The sequence below is a fragment of the Chiloscyllium punctatum genome, chromosome 22, assembly GCF_047496795.1.
Source record: "Chiloscyllium punctatum isolate Juve2018m chromosome 22, sChiPun1.3, whole genome shotgun sequence".
Classification (NCBI taxonomy): Eukaryota; Metazoa; Chordata; class Chondrichthyes; order Orectolobiformes; family Hemiscylliidae; genus Chiloscyllium; species Chiloscyllium punctatum.
This window is the reverse complement of record NC_092760.1, coordinates 59493289-59509178: the sequence shown is the minus strand read 5'-3', so window position 1 is coordinate 59509178 and position 15890 is coordinate 59493289. Positions and strand designations below refer to the sequence as shown.

Below are 15890 nucleotides of genomic sequence, written 5' to 3'. Positions count from 1 at the left end.
GACTCAGTTAATGCCAGCCAGCAAGGCTTTATAAATGGGGTGGAGGGGGGGTCCGGTGTTGGGCTAATGGCTAATTCTTCTTCAACATTTACTGTAACCACTTGAATTTAGAATCGAGGAAAATATTTCAAAATTTGGGGATGTGAATGTAGTAAATAAAGATACCAACAGTGTTAAAATACAGGAATACATTGATAGGCTTGTAGACTGCCATGAATTTATCCAATGATTTCATTATGGATAACTATGAGCTGGTATATTTTGGCAAAAAGAATAAGGAGGCTACATTTTCCTCAGAATAAAAATCTGAAAAGGATAGAGGACTGACAGATCCAGGATACACTACACCAATTGTAAAAACTACTGTATGGTTATAAATGCTGATTTGCTTTTTTAAAATTGCCTTGATTCATTTTGAGAGGGATCGAATTACAAAGCTGATTAATTAATTAAAGCTTCTATTGAACTTTGATATGACCACATCTGGAGTACTTTGTGTATAAATCTGGTCATCTTCTAACAAGATCAAGCGAAACCTGGGGAAGAAGCAAAGAAAAATACTATAAGGACTAAGTGATTACACCTATCATGAAGTATTGAACAGAGTTGCATACTTCTTTCTAGACAAAAGAAGGCTGATGGGTGATCTTATAGAGACAGGCCTGTCAAACCTTGAATGAATTTGTTAGAGTTGACACAAAAGATGTTTCCACTTGTGGGAGACACCAGAATTAGGGGTCATTAATATAAAATAGTCATAAATTAATCCAATGAGGAATTCAGCAGAAATGTCTTAGAGATGATTGGTTATATGTGATTATATTTCAGGTGAAGCGAGGTAACATTGGGGAGAAGGTAATAAAATGACGTTAATTGGGTGGGATGGTGTAAGGTGAAAGGAGATATGTGTGGACATAAATACCAGCATGAACCATTAAGGGTGTACGGTCTATTTTTCTGCTGTAACATTCTATGTTAATAGTGTCTGCCAAAACTGATGTACGCCAGATCACCGAGAAGACCCTTCCCCCTTTCCCTTCTATGCATAGGATCTTTTACATCCAACTGAGTGGGAAAACAGGACATTTTCTGTAATAAAAAAATTGCTAGTATAATGTTCCATCAGTGCTGATACTGCAATAGTGCAGCACTAATTCAGTTCTGATCCTCTGATAGTACAGCACTCCTCGACGCTGTCCTGATCCTCTGATAGTACAGCACCCCCTCGACACTGTCCCTCCCAACAGTCAACACTCCCTTACTACTGCTCCTCCAACAGTGCAGTGTTCCATTACTACTGTCTCTCCAACAGTGCAGTGTTCCATTACTACTGTCTCTCCAACAGTGCAGTGTTCCATTACTACTGTCTCTCCAACAGTGCAGTGTTCCATTACTACTGCTCCTCCAACAGTGCAGTACTCCATTACTACTGCTCCTCCAACAGTGCAGTGTTCCCTTACTACTGTCTCTCCAACAGTGCAGTGTTCCCTTACTACTGTCTCTCCAACAGTGCAGTGTTCCATTACTACTGCTCCTCCAACAGTGCAGTACTCCATCACTACTGTCTCTCCAACAGTGCTGCGTTTTTTTTTTCAGTCCTCCCCCACCTCCAAGTGCGGTTTTAGGACATAGATCAGTAAAGCACAGGACAGCCCCTTTGGCCCTTGATTTTGTGCCTACTCTAAGGTCAAGATCCTCTAGCAGTGCAGGGCTCTCTTAGTACTGACTTTCTGATAGCACGGCATTCTTATCACTTTAGTCACAGTTTCTTCAGTGATTTAAGGCAGAAATGGATGATGTTAGCTATTCAGTTCATCTTAATAAGTTTATTCAGTGACCTAAAATTTCTTTACCGCTGAATCCATTTTGTTTACTCAGTGATTCTAAGATTTTGACCTTTGATACATATTCTGGCAAGCCTTCTCTCTCAACTGGATTTTTGACAAACATCAATGTACATTGAAGAAATCTAAAATTTGGAGAAGTATCTGAACTGCTAATACTTAGCTGTGGTATAATTCTGTGTATCGATAGGAAGATGCTGCTCTCTATCGTCATCTTGTGGCCATTCTGCGTCACTGCCTCCTGGTCAAAGCTGATGGCGAAGACCGAACGGAGGAACTGCACAGGTAGGGCCAGTACTTTGTAGTCCCACTCACCCTTCCTGCTTGTTACCTTCTCCCCAGCCTGAAACCTCATTTGTCTTTATGTAAACTAATGTTGAAAACTATAAATCAGTTAGATTTGTGTCTGTACTGAACAATAACAAAATATCATGAATCCAATTGACAAATTGTTTGTTTCAAAACGATAGGTCTGGTTTAACTAAGCTTAGTGAATTTGTTATGGAAGTAAGAGTGTGGGAAAGCTTAAGGCAGTAGCTGAGCAAGTCAAAGCTGTGATTTGTGTTGGTCCCAAGTATTATAGACCAGACCAAACCCCACAGAATATTTTTAAAAAGGACCCTGGACCCTAACATTTTCTTATTTTTAAAGACAAATATGAAGTAGCTGTTCCAGATGCAATGTGACTGGTCAGACTACATGACTTTAAGCAAAACACAATTTACTTAAACACTGTAGCTAAAATGCCGCAAGAGAAAGAGGAATTTTGGAATAAATTAACTATTCAAAACTTCCAGAATAATAGATACAGTAATCCCATAAGCACACCCCTTGGCAAAGAAAGAAAAATTCAAACACGGATTCTCTCAAGCAGTTCTCCCTTCCAGGAGAGAAAAAACCCCAGAAAATTCAAAGAGAGTAGCAGCCATGAGACATTCACTGAGGCTTCCAACTCGCTATTAGCTTCTGATGCTACTGAAAAACCAAAACCTAGAAATTCTAATTAGTGAGAGCTGGCCACACCCATTCAAGCTGCATTTTTAAAAAATCCCAAGCTGCTTACTCAAGTGCTCTTCCATAGCTGGCTCGACACCTCTCATTCAATCGCTCTCTCAAAAGAAACCAGAACAAAATAACCTCTTGAAATTACAGCAAGTAATTATAGAAATCATCATGCAAGTAGCATCAGTTATGTAGAGAGACCAGAGAATCTCCAATTTATCTCCTTAGAGCAGAGATGGTTGAGGAGATTTAGTACAAGTATTCAAATTTTGATAAAGTAAATAAGGAAACAATGTTTTCAGTGGTGGGACAGTTGGTATCTAACACATTTCATAATTGCCAAAAGAACTAAAAGAAAATAAGACAAAATAATTTCTCAGGTATCTTGACGTTTGGAATGTGCTCCATAACAAGTTGAAATAGATTTCCAGTGATCTCTTAAGAGGCAAAGGCACATGTATTTGAAGGGAAAGAACTTACAGGACAGTAGGGGAGGAGGATTAATTAATGGCTTTTTCTTCCCACAGTGATGAGCCTTGTGGCTTCTCTACTGCAGAGTTCTATGCACAGATGAGAAATTTCCACAATTTTGCAGAATTCTTAATTGTGTAAAAGAAAATTCTGGCCTTTGCTTTTGTTTTTCCCTCTGTTCCAAAACTACCCGAGGGGAACTATCATCTGCCTCCTGTTTGTTGAACCTGCTGCCTTTTGACTGGCTGTGATTGGGAGCAGCAGAGGTTACACCCTCAGTAGCTGCTGTTATCATGAGAGAGGTGTTTAACTGTATGTGTCTATGGTTGTGAGAGTATGTGACTCTGTCTTGAGTGTGTGACTATGACTGTGTGTCCGTGAGATAATCGGACACGTTGACAGTGTGCAAATGCAAGGCTATGTGTGAGAGCTGAGTTTGATCTGGGGATTGTGTGCAAGATTGCATTAACTCAAGTGTATCTTTGTGTGTTGGCAATGAATAGGGCCTGAGAGTGTGAGCTGGGTCTACATGTGCAAGAGAGAGTGATGAGTTTCCGCTAAATGTGCTGTCCTCCCACTAGTTTCCTGTTTTCACAGTCACACGGTGAACTTGTTGGGGAATCTGCCATTGATGTGTTTGGATGTCCTGCTCACCCCCAGAGTTCAGCTGGGCTCCGTTGAATATATGGGAATGAACATGGATGCTGTCAATTTGCTCTTAGAATTCTTGGAGAAGAGATTGGATAGGGTGAGCATCAGATTGTAAACATTCATTGAAACATTATTCGTAATAAAAATGTAACATTCTAGTAATTTTTAAAATGCCCAAAACTTGTAAATGTTGATGTTCAGAGGAACAAGGAGCATCTACAGATACAGTAAAAATTAGAAAAGCAGATGGTATCTTTTTTATGAAGTGATTGGAATATAAGAGCAAGGAAGTCTGTGACAGTTTAAGAGGTATTTGGATGGGTATATGAATAGGAAGGGTTTGGAGGGATATAGGCCGGGTCCTGGCAGGTGGGACTAGATTGAGTTGGGATATCTGGTCAGCATGGACAGCTTGGACCGAAGGGTCAGTTTCCATGCTGTACATCTTTATGACTCTTCGACTTTAGTGAGACCACTCCTAGAGTACTGGGTGTAATTCTGGTCTCCATATTTAAGTAAGTTTATAGATTCATTGGAGCCGGTACAGCAAAGATTCACTAGATTGGTCTCTGGAATGAGAGAATTCTTCTGTGACAAGAGCCTGAGTAAATTGGATCTGTACTCTTTTTGGTAAATGTACAATACTGTGGATGCTGGAGGTCTTCAAAGAAGAGTCATATCATCCTTGAAAAGTTAACTCTGTTTCTCTCTCCACAGATACAGCCAGACTTGCTGAGTTTCTCTAGCATTTTCTCTCTGTATCTTTTGTGTTTGGAAGAATGATATCTCCTTGAAACATCTAAAGATTCTGAAGGAGCTTGACAGGGTAAATACTGAGACTTTGTTTCCCCTGGCTAGAAAATATAGACTGCAGGGACACTGAGACTGAGGAGTGTTGTGGTCCAAAGGTAAAGGTCCTCTAGTTAGATATAATTTGTCTTGCATGAATAAAACCAGGACAATGCTACAGCCATTGTGATAAATTAGAAAACATTGTACAGGAAGGAAATAAGAAATTTAAAAGCTCTCAAGACTTACCTGGATTTCACTCGTCAAAGTTAGAATGGAGTCCTTTCAATCATTACTTGGGGAGAACACATTTTAAAGACAACTTATGGAGACTTTTTAAATAAATCCAAAAGCTGTAGATGCGGAAATCTGAAATAAAACAGAAATCGCTGGAGAAACACAGCAGGTCTGGCACATCTGTGGAGAGGAAGCAGAGCCAACGTTTCAGGTCCAGTCACCCTTCTTCAGAATACAATTCTGGATCTTAAATGTTAACTCTGCTTTCTCTCCACAAATGCTGCCAGACCATGCTAAGTTTCTCCAGCAATTTCTGGTTTTGTTCCATGGACTCCTTTACTGGGCTGTTACCTGCGTGGAATGGTGAGCAAACAGGCAAGTGCCAGCATCATCCAGCATCCACTCCAGCTGTTAAAGCAAATAGCTGCACTGAGACCAGCTCTTGTTCCAGGAAAATCGGATCTCAAGCTCCAGAATTTTGAGTTGGAGCAGAACACCCTTGGTATTGCTTGCTGTAAGCACTTTGAGCTATTGGGCAGCCATTTGAGGGAGAGAGACAGAGAGAGAGAGAAAGAAAGAAAGAGGGGACCAGTGCTGTCCAAGGCTAGACCCTGAAGGCAAAGGCCCTGGTGATTAGTACTGTATGCAGCCCTGTCTTCTGGGTTTTGTAATGGATGCATCTAAGAGGAATCAAGATAAACATGAGGCAGAAAGGAATAGAATGATGTGTTAATGAGGTTGGAGGAAGTCGGGTGAGGAAGGCTCATGTGGTGGATAACCATCAGCATGGACCAGTTGGGCTGAATGGCCTGTTCCTGTGCTGTAGTGTGTGTGAATTGCTGGACTGAGAAGCAAGTTGTAGAAGGTTTCTGAAGCTAGAATAATAGGACTCACATGGGATAGACAAGGACCAAAAGGTCATCTCTGAGCTGATGGGCTTCCTCCCGGAGCTGCATCTGCAGCTCTGGTCTTTGAATTTTGCCTTGTGAACCCTAGAAAGAGGAAGAGAGAGCAGGGACATGGGATGACAGCTGTTTGAATAAGGAGTTGACACGTTTTTTGACACGTGAAATGTAATTGTACTAAATATGGAATAAATTCAGGCAAAGATTTCACCTGAATGAATTGCTATCAGGATTTGGAATGGTTAACCCTGGCTGTGGTGGGTCTCACTGTGAATATGAACAACATGGCTGGAGTTTAGTTCTTCCTGAACTACTGATGATTTCTCTTCCCCACAGGGTCACAAACTGAGGGAAACATTGATCCCTGCACTCAATTTACTAACAGAGAGTGCCCGGGCACACCGAGAAACCAGGAAATTCCTCCGCATGCGGGTAAGATTACCCTTGGACAGAAAATTGACAATGATGGGGAGACTTGTGACCCTGCTGCGCTTTGCCTCTGCCATGCCCCTGCCACATTCTGATCCTGCTCAGTCCCTGCCTTGACCCTGACTGTGACTCGCACTGTCACTCAGTAATGCTCCATAACTAGATGCCTCACATGAAGGTAAAAGCAAATTACTGCGGATGCTTTGACAAAGGGTCAGTTAGACTCGAAACGTCAGCCCTTTTCTCTCCTTACAGATGCTACCAGACCTGCTGAGATTTTCCAGCATTTTCTCTTTTGCCTCACATGAAGACTCAATTTATGACATTGGAAAGATATCCGCCTGTTGTTAAACTAACATGTGTCTATGCACGTACACCCGTGTCATGTGTGATCCTTGCATGGTATGTGCTTGCTGCTGTCTGATGCTATTGCCTCATGCTCAGTTGCTGATTGCATGGTGACTCTGTTTGCTCTGAGCATTAACAGCTGGGACTGGCTTTGGTTCCTCCAGGTCCTCCCTCCACTTCGTGATGTACAAACACGACCCGAAGTGGGAAACTTACTCCGGAACAAACTTGTTCGTCTGATGACTCACATCGACACGGATCTCAAGCACTGTGCTGCTGAGTTTCTCTTCGTTCTGTGTAAGGAAAGTGGTAAGACCCTCTGATTTTCCTCATGTTCTCGCTTAGGCTGATGCTGCCACGAGCCTAGAACGTTAAACAGTTGAGGTGTTGTAGAAGATGAAGTGTTTGACCAGACTTACGGGAATTAACTATTCTCTCTAACTGGGAGGCCAGAACAGCCTTACAACAATCTTGCTGGCCTTTCACAGGTAATGTCACAAAGCATCTTTTCACGCAAAACATATTGGAAATCTGGAACTCTCTGCCCCAAATACCTCTGGATGTTAAAGGTTAATTAGAGCTTTCAGTCCTGAGCTTGATAGATATTTGTTGATTTAGGTTACTATAGAATTGGCTGCACATACTCTAAAGTGTCGCCAACAGATGGCACGAAGAGCTTGCATGTGTAAAGACACAGTCAGTGTAGTTGAACTCACAAGGTAGTAGAGCTATTCTTCGGAATTTTGCTAAACGTTTCAGCCAGAAGTGTGACACAGAAGTCAGGGAGCTAGGGGCTGACAAAGAGGAGCTTCCCCTTGCTGGCAGTTACTCCACAGTTGTCTCCTCCTTAGCTGCGTTCAGCCTGTTCACCCAGCCTTCTCCAGGTGACAAGCTGCTTGGGGGTCAGGCCAGTCACAGAACCAGGGGGCCATGTACATGGACTGCTGCTGCTACTGTGCTTGACCTCTCCTTCAACCTGTTACTTCCCTTTCTCGGCCTCCTTGTGCAGGTTCCAGGCATGCAGCAGTAACTGGGTATGGCCTTCCAGCTCTGAAGAGATTCTGCATGGGCATTTTCCAAGAAGACATTGCCAGGGAGGGGAAGCTTCTCTTCATGAGATTCTGGGCCTAACCCTTCCAAACCCACCCACCCACATCTATTCCCCGACTTTTCCTTTAGCCCTGCAATACTTCTCCCTTGGGAAGTGACAATTGAATTTTTCTCCATCATGCTCTCAGGCAATGCATTCCAGATCCTAATCACTTATGGCATTAAAAAAAAGATGCTTTTTTCTTATGTCACCTTGAGTTGTATAGCCATTCACCTTGAATAAGTGCCTCTGATTTCTAGACTAGTTGATGATTTTGAACACCTCGATCAAATCTCTCAATCTTCCCTAAGGGGAACAGCCTGTTTTGCTCATTCATTCACAGACTCATCCATTCACAGAAATTCCCTGGAAATTGTAAATTTTCCTGCATCTTCTCTATTGCCTTCATGCCTTCCTGAAGTGCAATGCTCACAATCAGACACAATTTAACCAATGTTTTATAAGGGTTTACCATGACCTCCATCCCTTTGTACTCTGCCTCGATTTATTATCCAATGTTTCAAGCTGGCCTGTCACTTTCTAATGATTTGTGCACATGCATCCACAGGTCCCTCTGCTCCTGCACCCGTTTTAGAATTGGACTCTATGTTTTATATTGCTTCCTTTTGTTTTATGTACTTCGGGGTGCTCATAACATCCTCTACTTTTATCTCCTTCACTCAAGCTTAACCCAAAATGATAATTGAGACATTTCCCTTGTTTGAAGTTGATTAAAAAGCTTCATTATGGTTTATAATTGAATGTGCTGTACATTGTGACTCGTTGAACAGGTTGCCATGGTCCTGAAGTCAATCGTTGACTTGTGCTGAGTTGTTAGACTGACCAGTTTCCATGACTTTGCTCAGGTTTCTCCAACTCTGGGGCAAGTAGAGCTGGAATAGGAGAGTGGCCGGACCTGGAGGGAGGTGATCCCAATTCCTTCTCCTGACTCCGCTCATGCCTGAGCATGCTCTGTAATTGCACCCCTCTATATATTCTTGTTTAGTGGCAAGGTTTGTTAAGTACACTGGCTACGGAAATGCAGCTGGTCTGCTCGCTGCTCGAGGACTGATGGGAGGTCGGACGCTGGAGGGAATGTATTCCGAGGATGAAGACACAGACACTGAAGAATACAAAGAAGCCAAGCCCAAGTGAGTCAATGTCCATTCAAAGTGCAATAATGTAGTGCCCGTAATGAAGTAAAATATCCCAATTTTCTTGAAGGGTGATGTTTAGACAGAATTGGATACTCAATTGCATATAAAGATGGAAGGGTCAGCTTGATCAAAGAAAGGAGGTTTTAAGGAGCATCTTAAAGGAAGAGATTAGTAGTCGGGAACAAATTCCAGAGCCATAGTCCTAGATTGCTAGATAGAATGACTTCAATAATGGAATCCTTAATATCAGAGATGCTTAAGAGGCCAGAAGTGTGGAGTTCTGAGGAAGGACCTTTTCTCTGTCCATGATCAATTATCGTGTCAGGGATTCTGACCTTAGCTTGTAAAGTGAGCTATTGGGACTGACAACACCTCTAACATGTGAATTCCCCAAGTTCTGGTATTCTGGGGCAGTGGAGGGGAAGGGGAAGCCTTCATTTTGAACAGTTCCTGACACCTTTTCCCTCACAATCTGTGTGTATTGTAGCATCAATCCTGTAACTGGTCGAGTGGAAGAGAGGGCTGTGAATCCCATGGATGAAATGACAGACGAGCAAAAGGAATATGAGGCCATGAAACTGTTTAACATGTTTGATAAGCTGTCCAGGTAAGAGAAGCAGTGGAGTACTGATAATGTAGCACAACTGATGACTAGTTTTTCTACATATTGTAAGAATACATGGTGTCTGTAATAAGCCTGTTATTTTTGAGTTTATTGAAGGAACCTGGTGAAACTCCTGTTTTTGTTCTGGATGCCAGTAACAAGGAGAAACAAATTGACCATTTTAGTGACTAAATAAAACATTCACATTTTTAGTACAGTTTGTGGAGTAATGGGGCCTTATTACCAACACACTCCTCCCATCCGAGTTGTAGCAATTCCTTCTCTGTGTAATAAAACTTTATTAATCTTTTAAAGATGAAAATGAAAAATACCATAAGATTCTTAACTGTCCCTAACATAAGAAGTGGGAGCAAAATTGGTCTGTGAGATATTAAGGTGACACAAATTCCAAATAAAATTGCATGATCTCCATTTGCTAACATGTTTCAAGTAGACAGACTTTCTTTTTAGAAACAGCCAAAATGGAATTTAATCCAATGCGTTAATGTGACAGACCAAGACCCAAAGTGATAATGTCTCACTGGTCTCCCTCAACACTTCCATTGAGTGAATTGGTTGAAAGATTCATGTCTTTGTTTCAGGTTTCTGGGCTGGAAGAGCAGTGATTTAATTACCACTGTCACTTTGCCCCAGATTTTCTGATGTCAAGTGATACTCTTTCTGGGTTAGAATGGAACAACATTAGAGAGCCCTATCCAGATTAGGGGAGACCTGAGCCTCCTCTGGACTGGGACTGAGGGAGCTGGCCTTTCCACTGATGCTCACACCTGGTGAGCATTTTGTAAAAAGTGAGAACACTGACTGACCAGATACCGGTTCATTCTTCACGTATTTTGGTTCATTCATAACCGCAATTTTGCTGTTTTGTTTAATACACAGGGAGCAGATAATTCAGCCAATGGGAGTGACCCCAGATGGGAAGCTAGCTCCTTTGGACGAGATGATGCAGCATATGGTGGAAGTGCGAGAGACATCGGACTCTGACACTGATTCAGACTGAAACAGCTGAATGCGAGAATGTCTGTGGAGGCAACTCATTGCTTGATGAGTTTTGTCACTGTTAGTTTCCACACTGGTAGATATGTGACTGGTAGCTTAGTGTAGCCTGTTGTCCCAGTAAAGGAATCTGGGGCATCGTGGACAGGTCTGATGTCTTAACATGTTTTGTTGACAAAGTACTGAGGTGCCTCCAAAATATCTAAATGCTCATAACTTTTGGGGTAACTCTTCCATCAGAGCAATAAAAATGCACTGTATATGGTGAATATTTATAATTTTGTTTTGTTAAAGATCATGAACAAACATTGGTAGGTTATCAATGTTAAGCAAACAATACATATTGCTGGGTTCCTCACCATTAGCCTCAGAAACTTCTGCCAGTGCGGCCCTGTGGTGTAAGTACCAACCCAGTTGATGGTCTGAAATGTGGCTCTCTGAACAAATCCTGCTGCCCCCAGTGTAGGTGTTACGCCAACCCAGCCAGCTATCCAGTGCAAACCCCTCACAGCTGAACATTGCACCACCTGGCCATCTGTCTGGCATGAGCCATGTTGGCCATTAGTTCTGTTTCCCAACCTCCCGTCTAGTCTGAGCCCTGCTGCCTTTCCGAATTCCTAATGGGACAAGACCATCAACCTCTGCTGCTTTACTACTTCCCACCCCATCTTTCCCCATACTCCCAACCCTCCTGCCCTTTAATAAGGAGAATAAACTTTCTCCAAGTTCCTGGTCTGTCACATTTTATTCTAGCTTATAAATGAATAATTTGTCATAATGTTTTAAAAATAGGAGAACACTGAACTCACCGAGAATGAGTATAGGTGACGAACCGAATAGCCAACTTCTGTGCTGAATTTTCCATTATGTGATGCAGGTCGCTTGTGACATGTAAATAGAGGAAATTAACAGGCAATAAATAGGCAGCATGGTGGCTCAGTGGTTAGCACTGCTGCCTCACAGCACCAGGGTCCCAGGTTCAATTCCAGCCTCGGGTGACTGTCTGTGTGGAGTTTGCACATTGTGCCAGTGCGGGTTTGCTCCAGTTTCCTCTCTCAGTCCAAAGATGTGCAGGTCAGGTGAATTGGCCATGCTAAATTGCCCATAGTATTTGTGGGCAACCTTATTCAGAGCAAAATGGGTCTGGGTGGGTTACTCTATTCTTAATACATCCCCAACCTGTACAACTGAATAACCGTTAATAAGGACTATATCCAGCCCTTGCATTATTTGATTAACCTGTATTAAATCTATGTAAATTTGGAAGAAAAATATACAAGAATCTAGAGTCTGTTTTCAGTTGCATCCACAACCTGCTGAAGTAGTGAATTCCCTTCAATTGAAGAAATTTCTCCTCATCTCAATCCTAAATAATCATTCCCTTATCCTGAAACTATGCCTGCTTGTTCTGGACAACCTAGCTAGGGGAAACAACCTCTCCATATCTCCTCTGACAGACCCCTTTAGAATTTTATATGTTTCAATGAGATAATTTCTCATTCTTCTAAACTCCAGAACACACAGATCCAATTTACTCATCTTCTCAAGGTGGGAAAACCTTTTCATCCCAGAACCCTTAGTGAACCTTTACTCTCCTGCCTCCAATGCAAGTATTCCCTTCCTTTAGATATGGAGACTAAAACTGCAGAGTATTCCAGGTTTGGTCTCAGCAAATCCTACTCATTTGTAACAAGATTTTTCTATCCATTGCAAGAAACGGCATTATGCTGTTTGCTTTCCTAATTGCTTGCTGCATGCCAATCTGTTGTGTTCCTAGGACGAGTGCACTCCCATTTCTCTGAACATCAATATTTAGAAGTTTCCCACCTTTTAATTTTTTTTTCTGTCCTTATGGCCAAAGTGAATCATCTCACAACACATTATATTTTATCTGTTGTCTGCTCACTTAACTTACTTATTTTTCTTTGAACCTCTTTGTGTTCTCCTCACAGCTTTCATTACCACCTAAGTTTTCAGCATCAGCAAAACCTTTTGATGCATTTCTCTGTCTTTTCATTTGTCATTAATACAGACTGTAAATTACTTAGGCTCCAGCACTGACCCTTGCGGCATTCCACAAGTTACAGCCTGCCAATTTAAAAATTCTCCATTTGCGCTTACTCTTTGCTTGCTGCCATTAACCAATCCTATATTTGGGCTAATATACTACATCCAACTGAGCCCATATCTTGTGTATTAACCTTTTGTGTGGCACTTTATTGAATGCCTTTTGGAAATCCCAGTATACTAGATCTACTGGTTCCCCTTTATCTGCCATACTAATTTTGCCCTTTAAAAAATTCTAATAAATTTTGTCAAAGAAGACTTGCCTTTTGTAAAACCATGTGACTCCAATCGTACAGTGCTTCTCTTGGTTTATTAAGACTTCATTAATAGATTCGAGCACTTTTCCAATGATGGATGTCAAACTAACTGGCCTGTGGGTTCATGGTTTTTCTCTCCAACCTTTCCTGAGCAGTGGTGTTGCATTTGCTGACTTCCAGAATGTAGGGAATTTTGGAAAATCATAGCCGGCATGTCCATTGGTATGCAGGGATTTAAACTCATGGCTTTGGGATTGTTCATTGCATAACCTCTATGTTAGCACAGTATAGATCACGGTATTTAATGAGAGTAAGTGAAACCTTTGAGAGTTGAAGCAAGATTTGTCCTTTCCAGATAGGAGCTAGATAGAGGTTCGCACAGTATCCCAGAACATGGGTGGCAGTTTGCTAATTGATGGATGGTAAGGTGAGATACAGCAAAGGAAGACAATTTCTGAGAGCCATGGTGTATCCCTGTTCATTACAGGATTCTTGGACTCTATGACACATCTTTATTCCAGCATCAAGACAGTAGAAGCCTCTCACTGTCTTGCCCTGATACTCTCACTCCATGCACCTCCACAAACATCCATTCACTCTGCACCCTCAGCCCCTCAGGATGCTCCTCACTCCACACACCTTCAGACTTAATAGTTGTTCTAGTTAGAGACTTAGGGTACATCACTGAATTTTAATCACAAGAGTTTTGAGTATCCCTCTCTGTATTGTATTCTAACTCTGGCAATGAAAACTGACTACAAAATAAACAGGAATAAGAATTGTAATGGATGTGGTTGATATGGACTTTTAGAAATTATTTGATAAGGGTCCCCATAAGAGATGAATGGTAAGGATATTGGCACCTGGAATGAATGGAAAGATGGTACGTTATCAGATAGTTAGGAATGTGGCAGAAAGCAGTGGGTCAGAATAAAGGAAGATTCTTGGCTGGAAAGATAATGAGAGACAGTGCCCCATGAAGATTGTGTTTGTTCTGCTGTTGATCTAGTCGTGAGAATCAAGAAAATAATACCTAAAAATTTGCTAATGGCACCATGTGATGCTGTAGATGGTAAAAGATTGTAGGCACGTGGAAGAAGAATCTGAAACTAAGGGTCTAATGTTGACAATGAAACATTGTCGATTGTTGGAAAAATCCACCCGGTTCACTGATCTCCTTTAAGGAAGGAAATCTGTTGTCTTTAACTGGTTTGGCCTACACATGACTCCAGACCCACAGAAATGCGGTTGATTCTTAGCTGCCTTCTGGGCAACTGGGGATGAGGAATAAATTCTGGTCTGGCCAGAGCCACCCACATGCCATGAGTAAATAAAATAAAACATACAGATTAGTGATGGTGAGTGAAGGCTCTCAGGATGGGCAGGCAGGTGCAGTTCAAAGTAGAAATATATGAAATAAAAGTTTGAAAATAAAAATAGGGGAACAAAATTCAACAAAAACTTGATTTTAAATAGAACAGTGGCCTTAGTAAGATAATAGAGGTCATTAACAGGGTAGCATCAATAGATAAAGCCAAGAAAAAGCCATGTGGAATCTGTAAAAGGAACAAAATATTGCAGGAGCTGAAAATACTCTGCAGATGAAGCAGCATCCCATTTTCTGTTTCAACGCATTGTTCTGGTGATTGGCCACTCTGCTAAGTAATCTGTTGGTTATTATGAATGTAAGAAATATACAATTTTAACATCATTCCTCTTGCTGAGTGTTATTAGCAGAAAATGGAATTACATCTTTGACAAACAAAAGTTTATTTCTCCTGGTTTCTACATAATTGCAATCGAATATTTGCTATATCTGTAGATCATAGCCATTTTCTTAATATTTTATGTATTTCTTTAAAGCAACTGTTTAGAGTTTACAAAGGTTCTTTTTTATACAAAAATTATTGCAACATTGGATAAGTTAAACCCAAATCTAATCCTCCCTGACCTAGATGATAGTGAAATGAATTTGATGCGAAGACTGACTCAAACTAACTGATGATAGTGACTCTGTCCAATACTGATCCCAGCCCTGATGCTGATTCCAAGTGACCTGACCCTTTCTAGTACTGATCTATTTGATCCTGTCAAATACTGACCCTAGCTAACTCTGACCCTGATAGAGTCTTGTCCAGTTTAATGTGCTCTGGTACTGTTTCCAGGAACATTTTTGATGAATTAGTGATACATACAGAACAAGAAAATTTTATCTATTATATTGTGAATTGTTCATTGTTTTGTCACCACTTAACACAGAAAATAAAGAGACTTGTATCAATTTTTAATATAATAAATAAAAAAGTTGAAATGAGATCTGACCCTGATATCCACTTGTTTCTTATATGTACGACAGATATTTCTTTAAAGAATCTGAATCTCAAACTTAGGAAACTTGTAAATGACATCTATCACTTATGAAAGTGATAATTGACAAAACACAAACTGAATGATGGGTGATGGTAGAAAAGCACAGTGGGGCAGTCACCCCAGCTCTATGGAGCGGAAGGAAAAACACCTCAACCTTTCCTTTGCTTGGTTTTGTGTGTGTGTGTGTGTTGGGGGGGATGGTGTTTTGAAGATCCCATCTCCGATCTGGGGCTTTTTTGACCTGATTCTGATGAAGGAACAGAAAGCTATCTGTATCAGTTTTCAGCTGACACTTTTACTTCCTGCTTCCATCCATGTAATTTACTAACAAACATTGATCAATGAAGTCGGTGAACAAAATGGTAATAGACTACATATGAGGTTTTTTTGTCATCTGTAAACTTAGAAATCTAGATATCTTGCAAGTCCATGTCATGAACAACAAAAACAATCAAAAAGACAAGTGGTCCCAATTCCTGCTGTGGAGAACACACAGTGGTACATTTCCTTCAAGCCTGAAAAACAACCACTCATCACTGTTCTCTCCTTTTTGTGTCTCAGCCAATTTTGCATTCCCCATTGGCACTGCCCTTTGATCTCATAGGTTTTACCTTTGCTTACATGCCTTTTACATTTATTTTGGTACTTTGTC

At 41.2% G+C, this 15890-nt stretch overlaps 1 protein-coding gene across 2 annotated transcripts in view; it reads left to right on the top strand.

The window, feature by feature from the left end:
• Positions 1–15182, top strand: part of ric8a (RIC8 guanine nucleotide exchange factor A) — a 34090-nt gene extending 18908 nt beyond the window's left edge. For both annotated transcript variants that reach the window (XM_072592415.1, XM_072592416.1), the window contains 7 exons: positions 2035–2129; positions 3915–4065; positions 6236–6331; positions 6841–6985; positions 8773–8917; positions 9411–9530; positions 10428–15182. In XM_072592415.1, the coding sequence (XP_072448516.1) occupies positions 2035–2129; positions 3915–4065; positions 6236–6331; positions 6841–6985; positions 8773–8917; positions 9411–9530; positions 10428–10548 (873 nt within the window). In that variant the 3' untranslated portion in view covers positions 10549–15182. The remainder of the gene's footprint in view (positions 1–2034; positions 2130–3914; positions 4066–6235; positions 6332–6840; positions 6986–8772; positions 8918–9410; positions 9531–10427) is intronic.
• Positions 15183–15890: the final 708 nt, after the last annotated feature.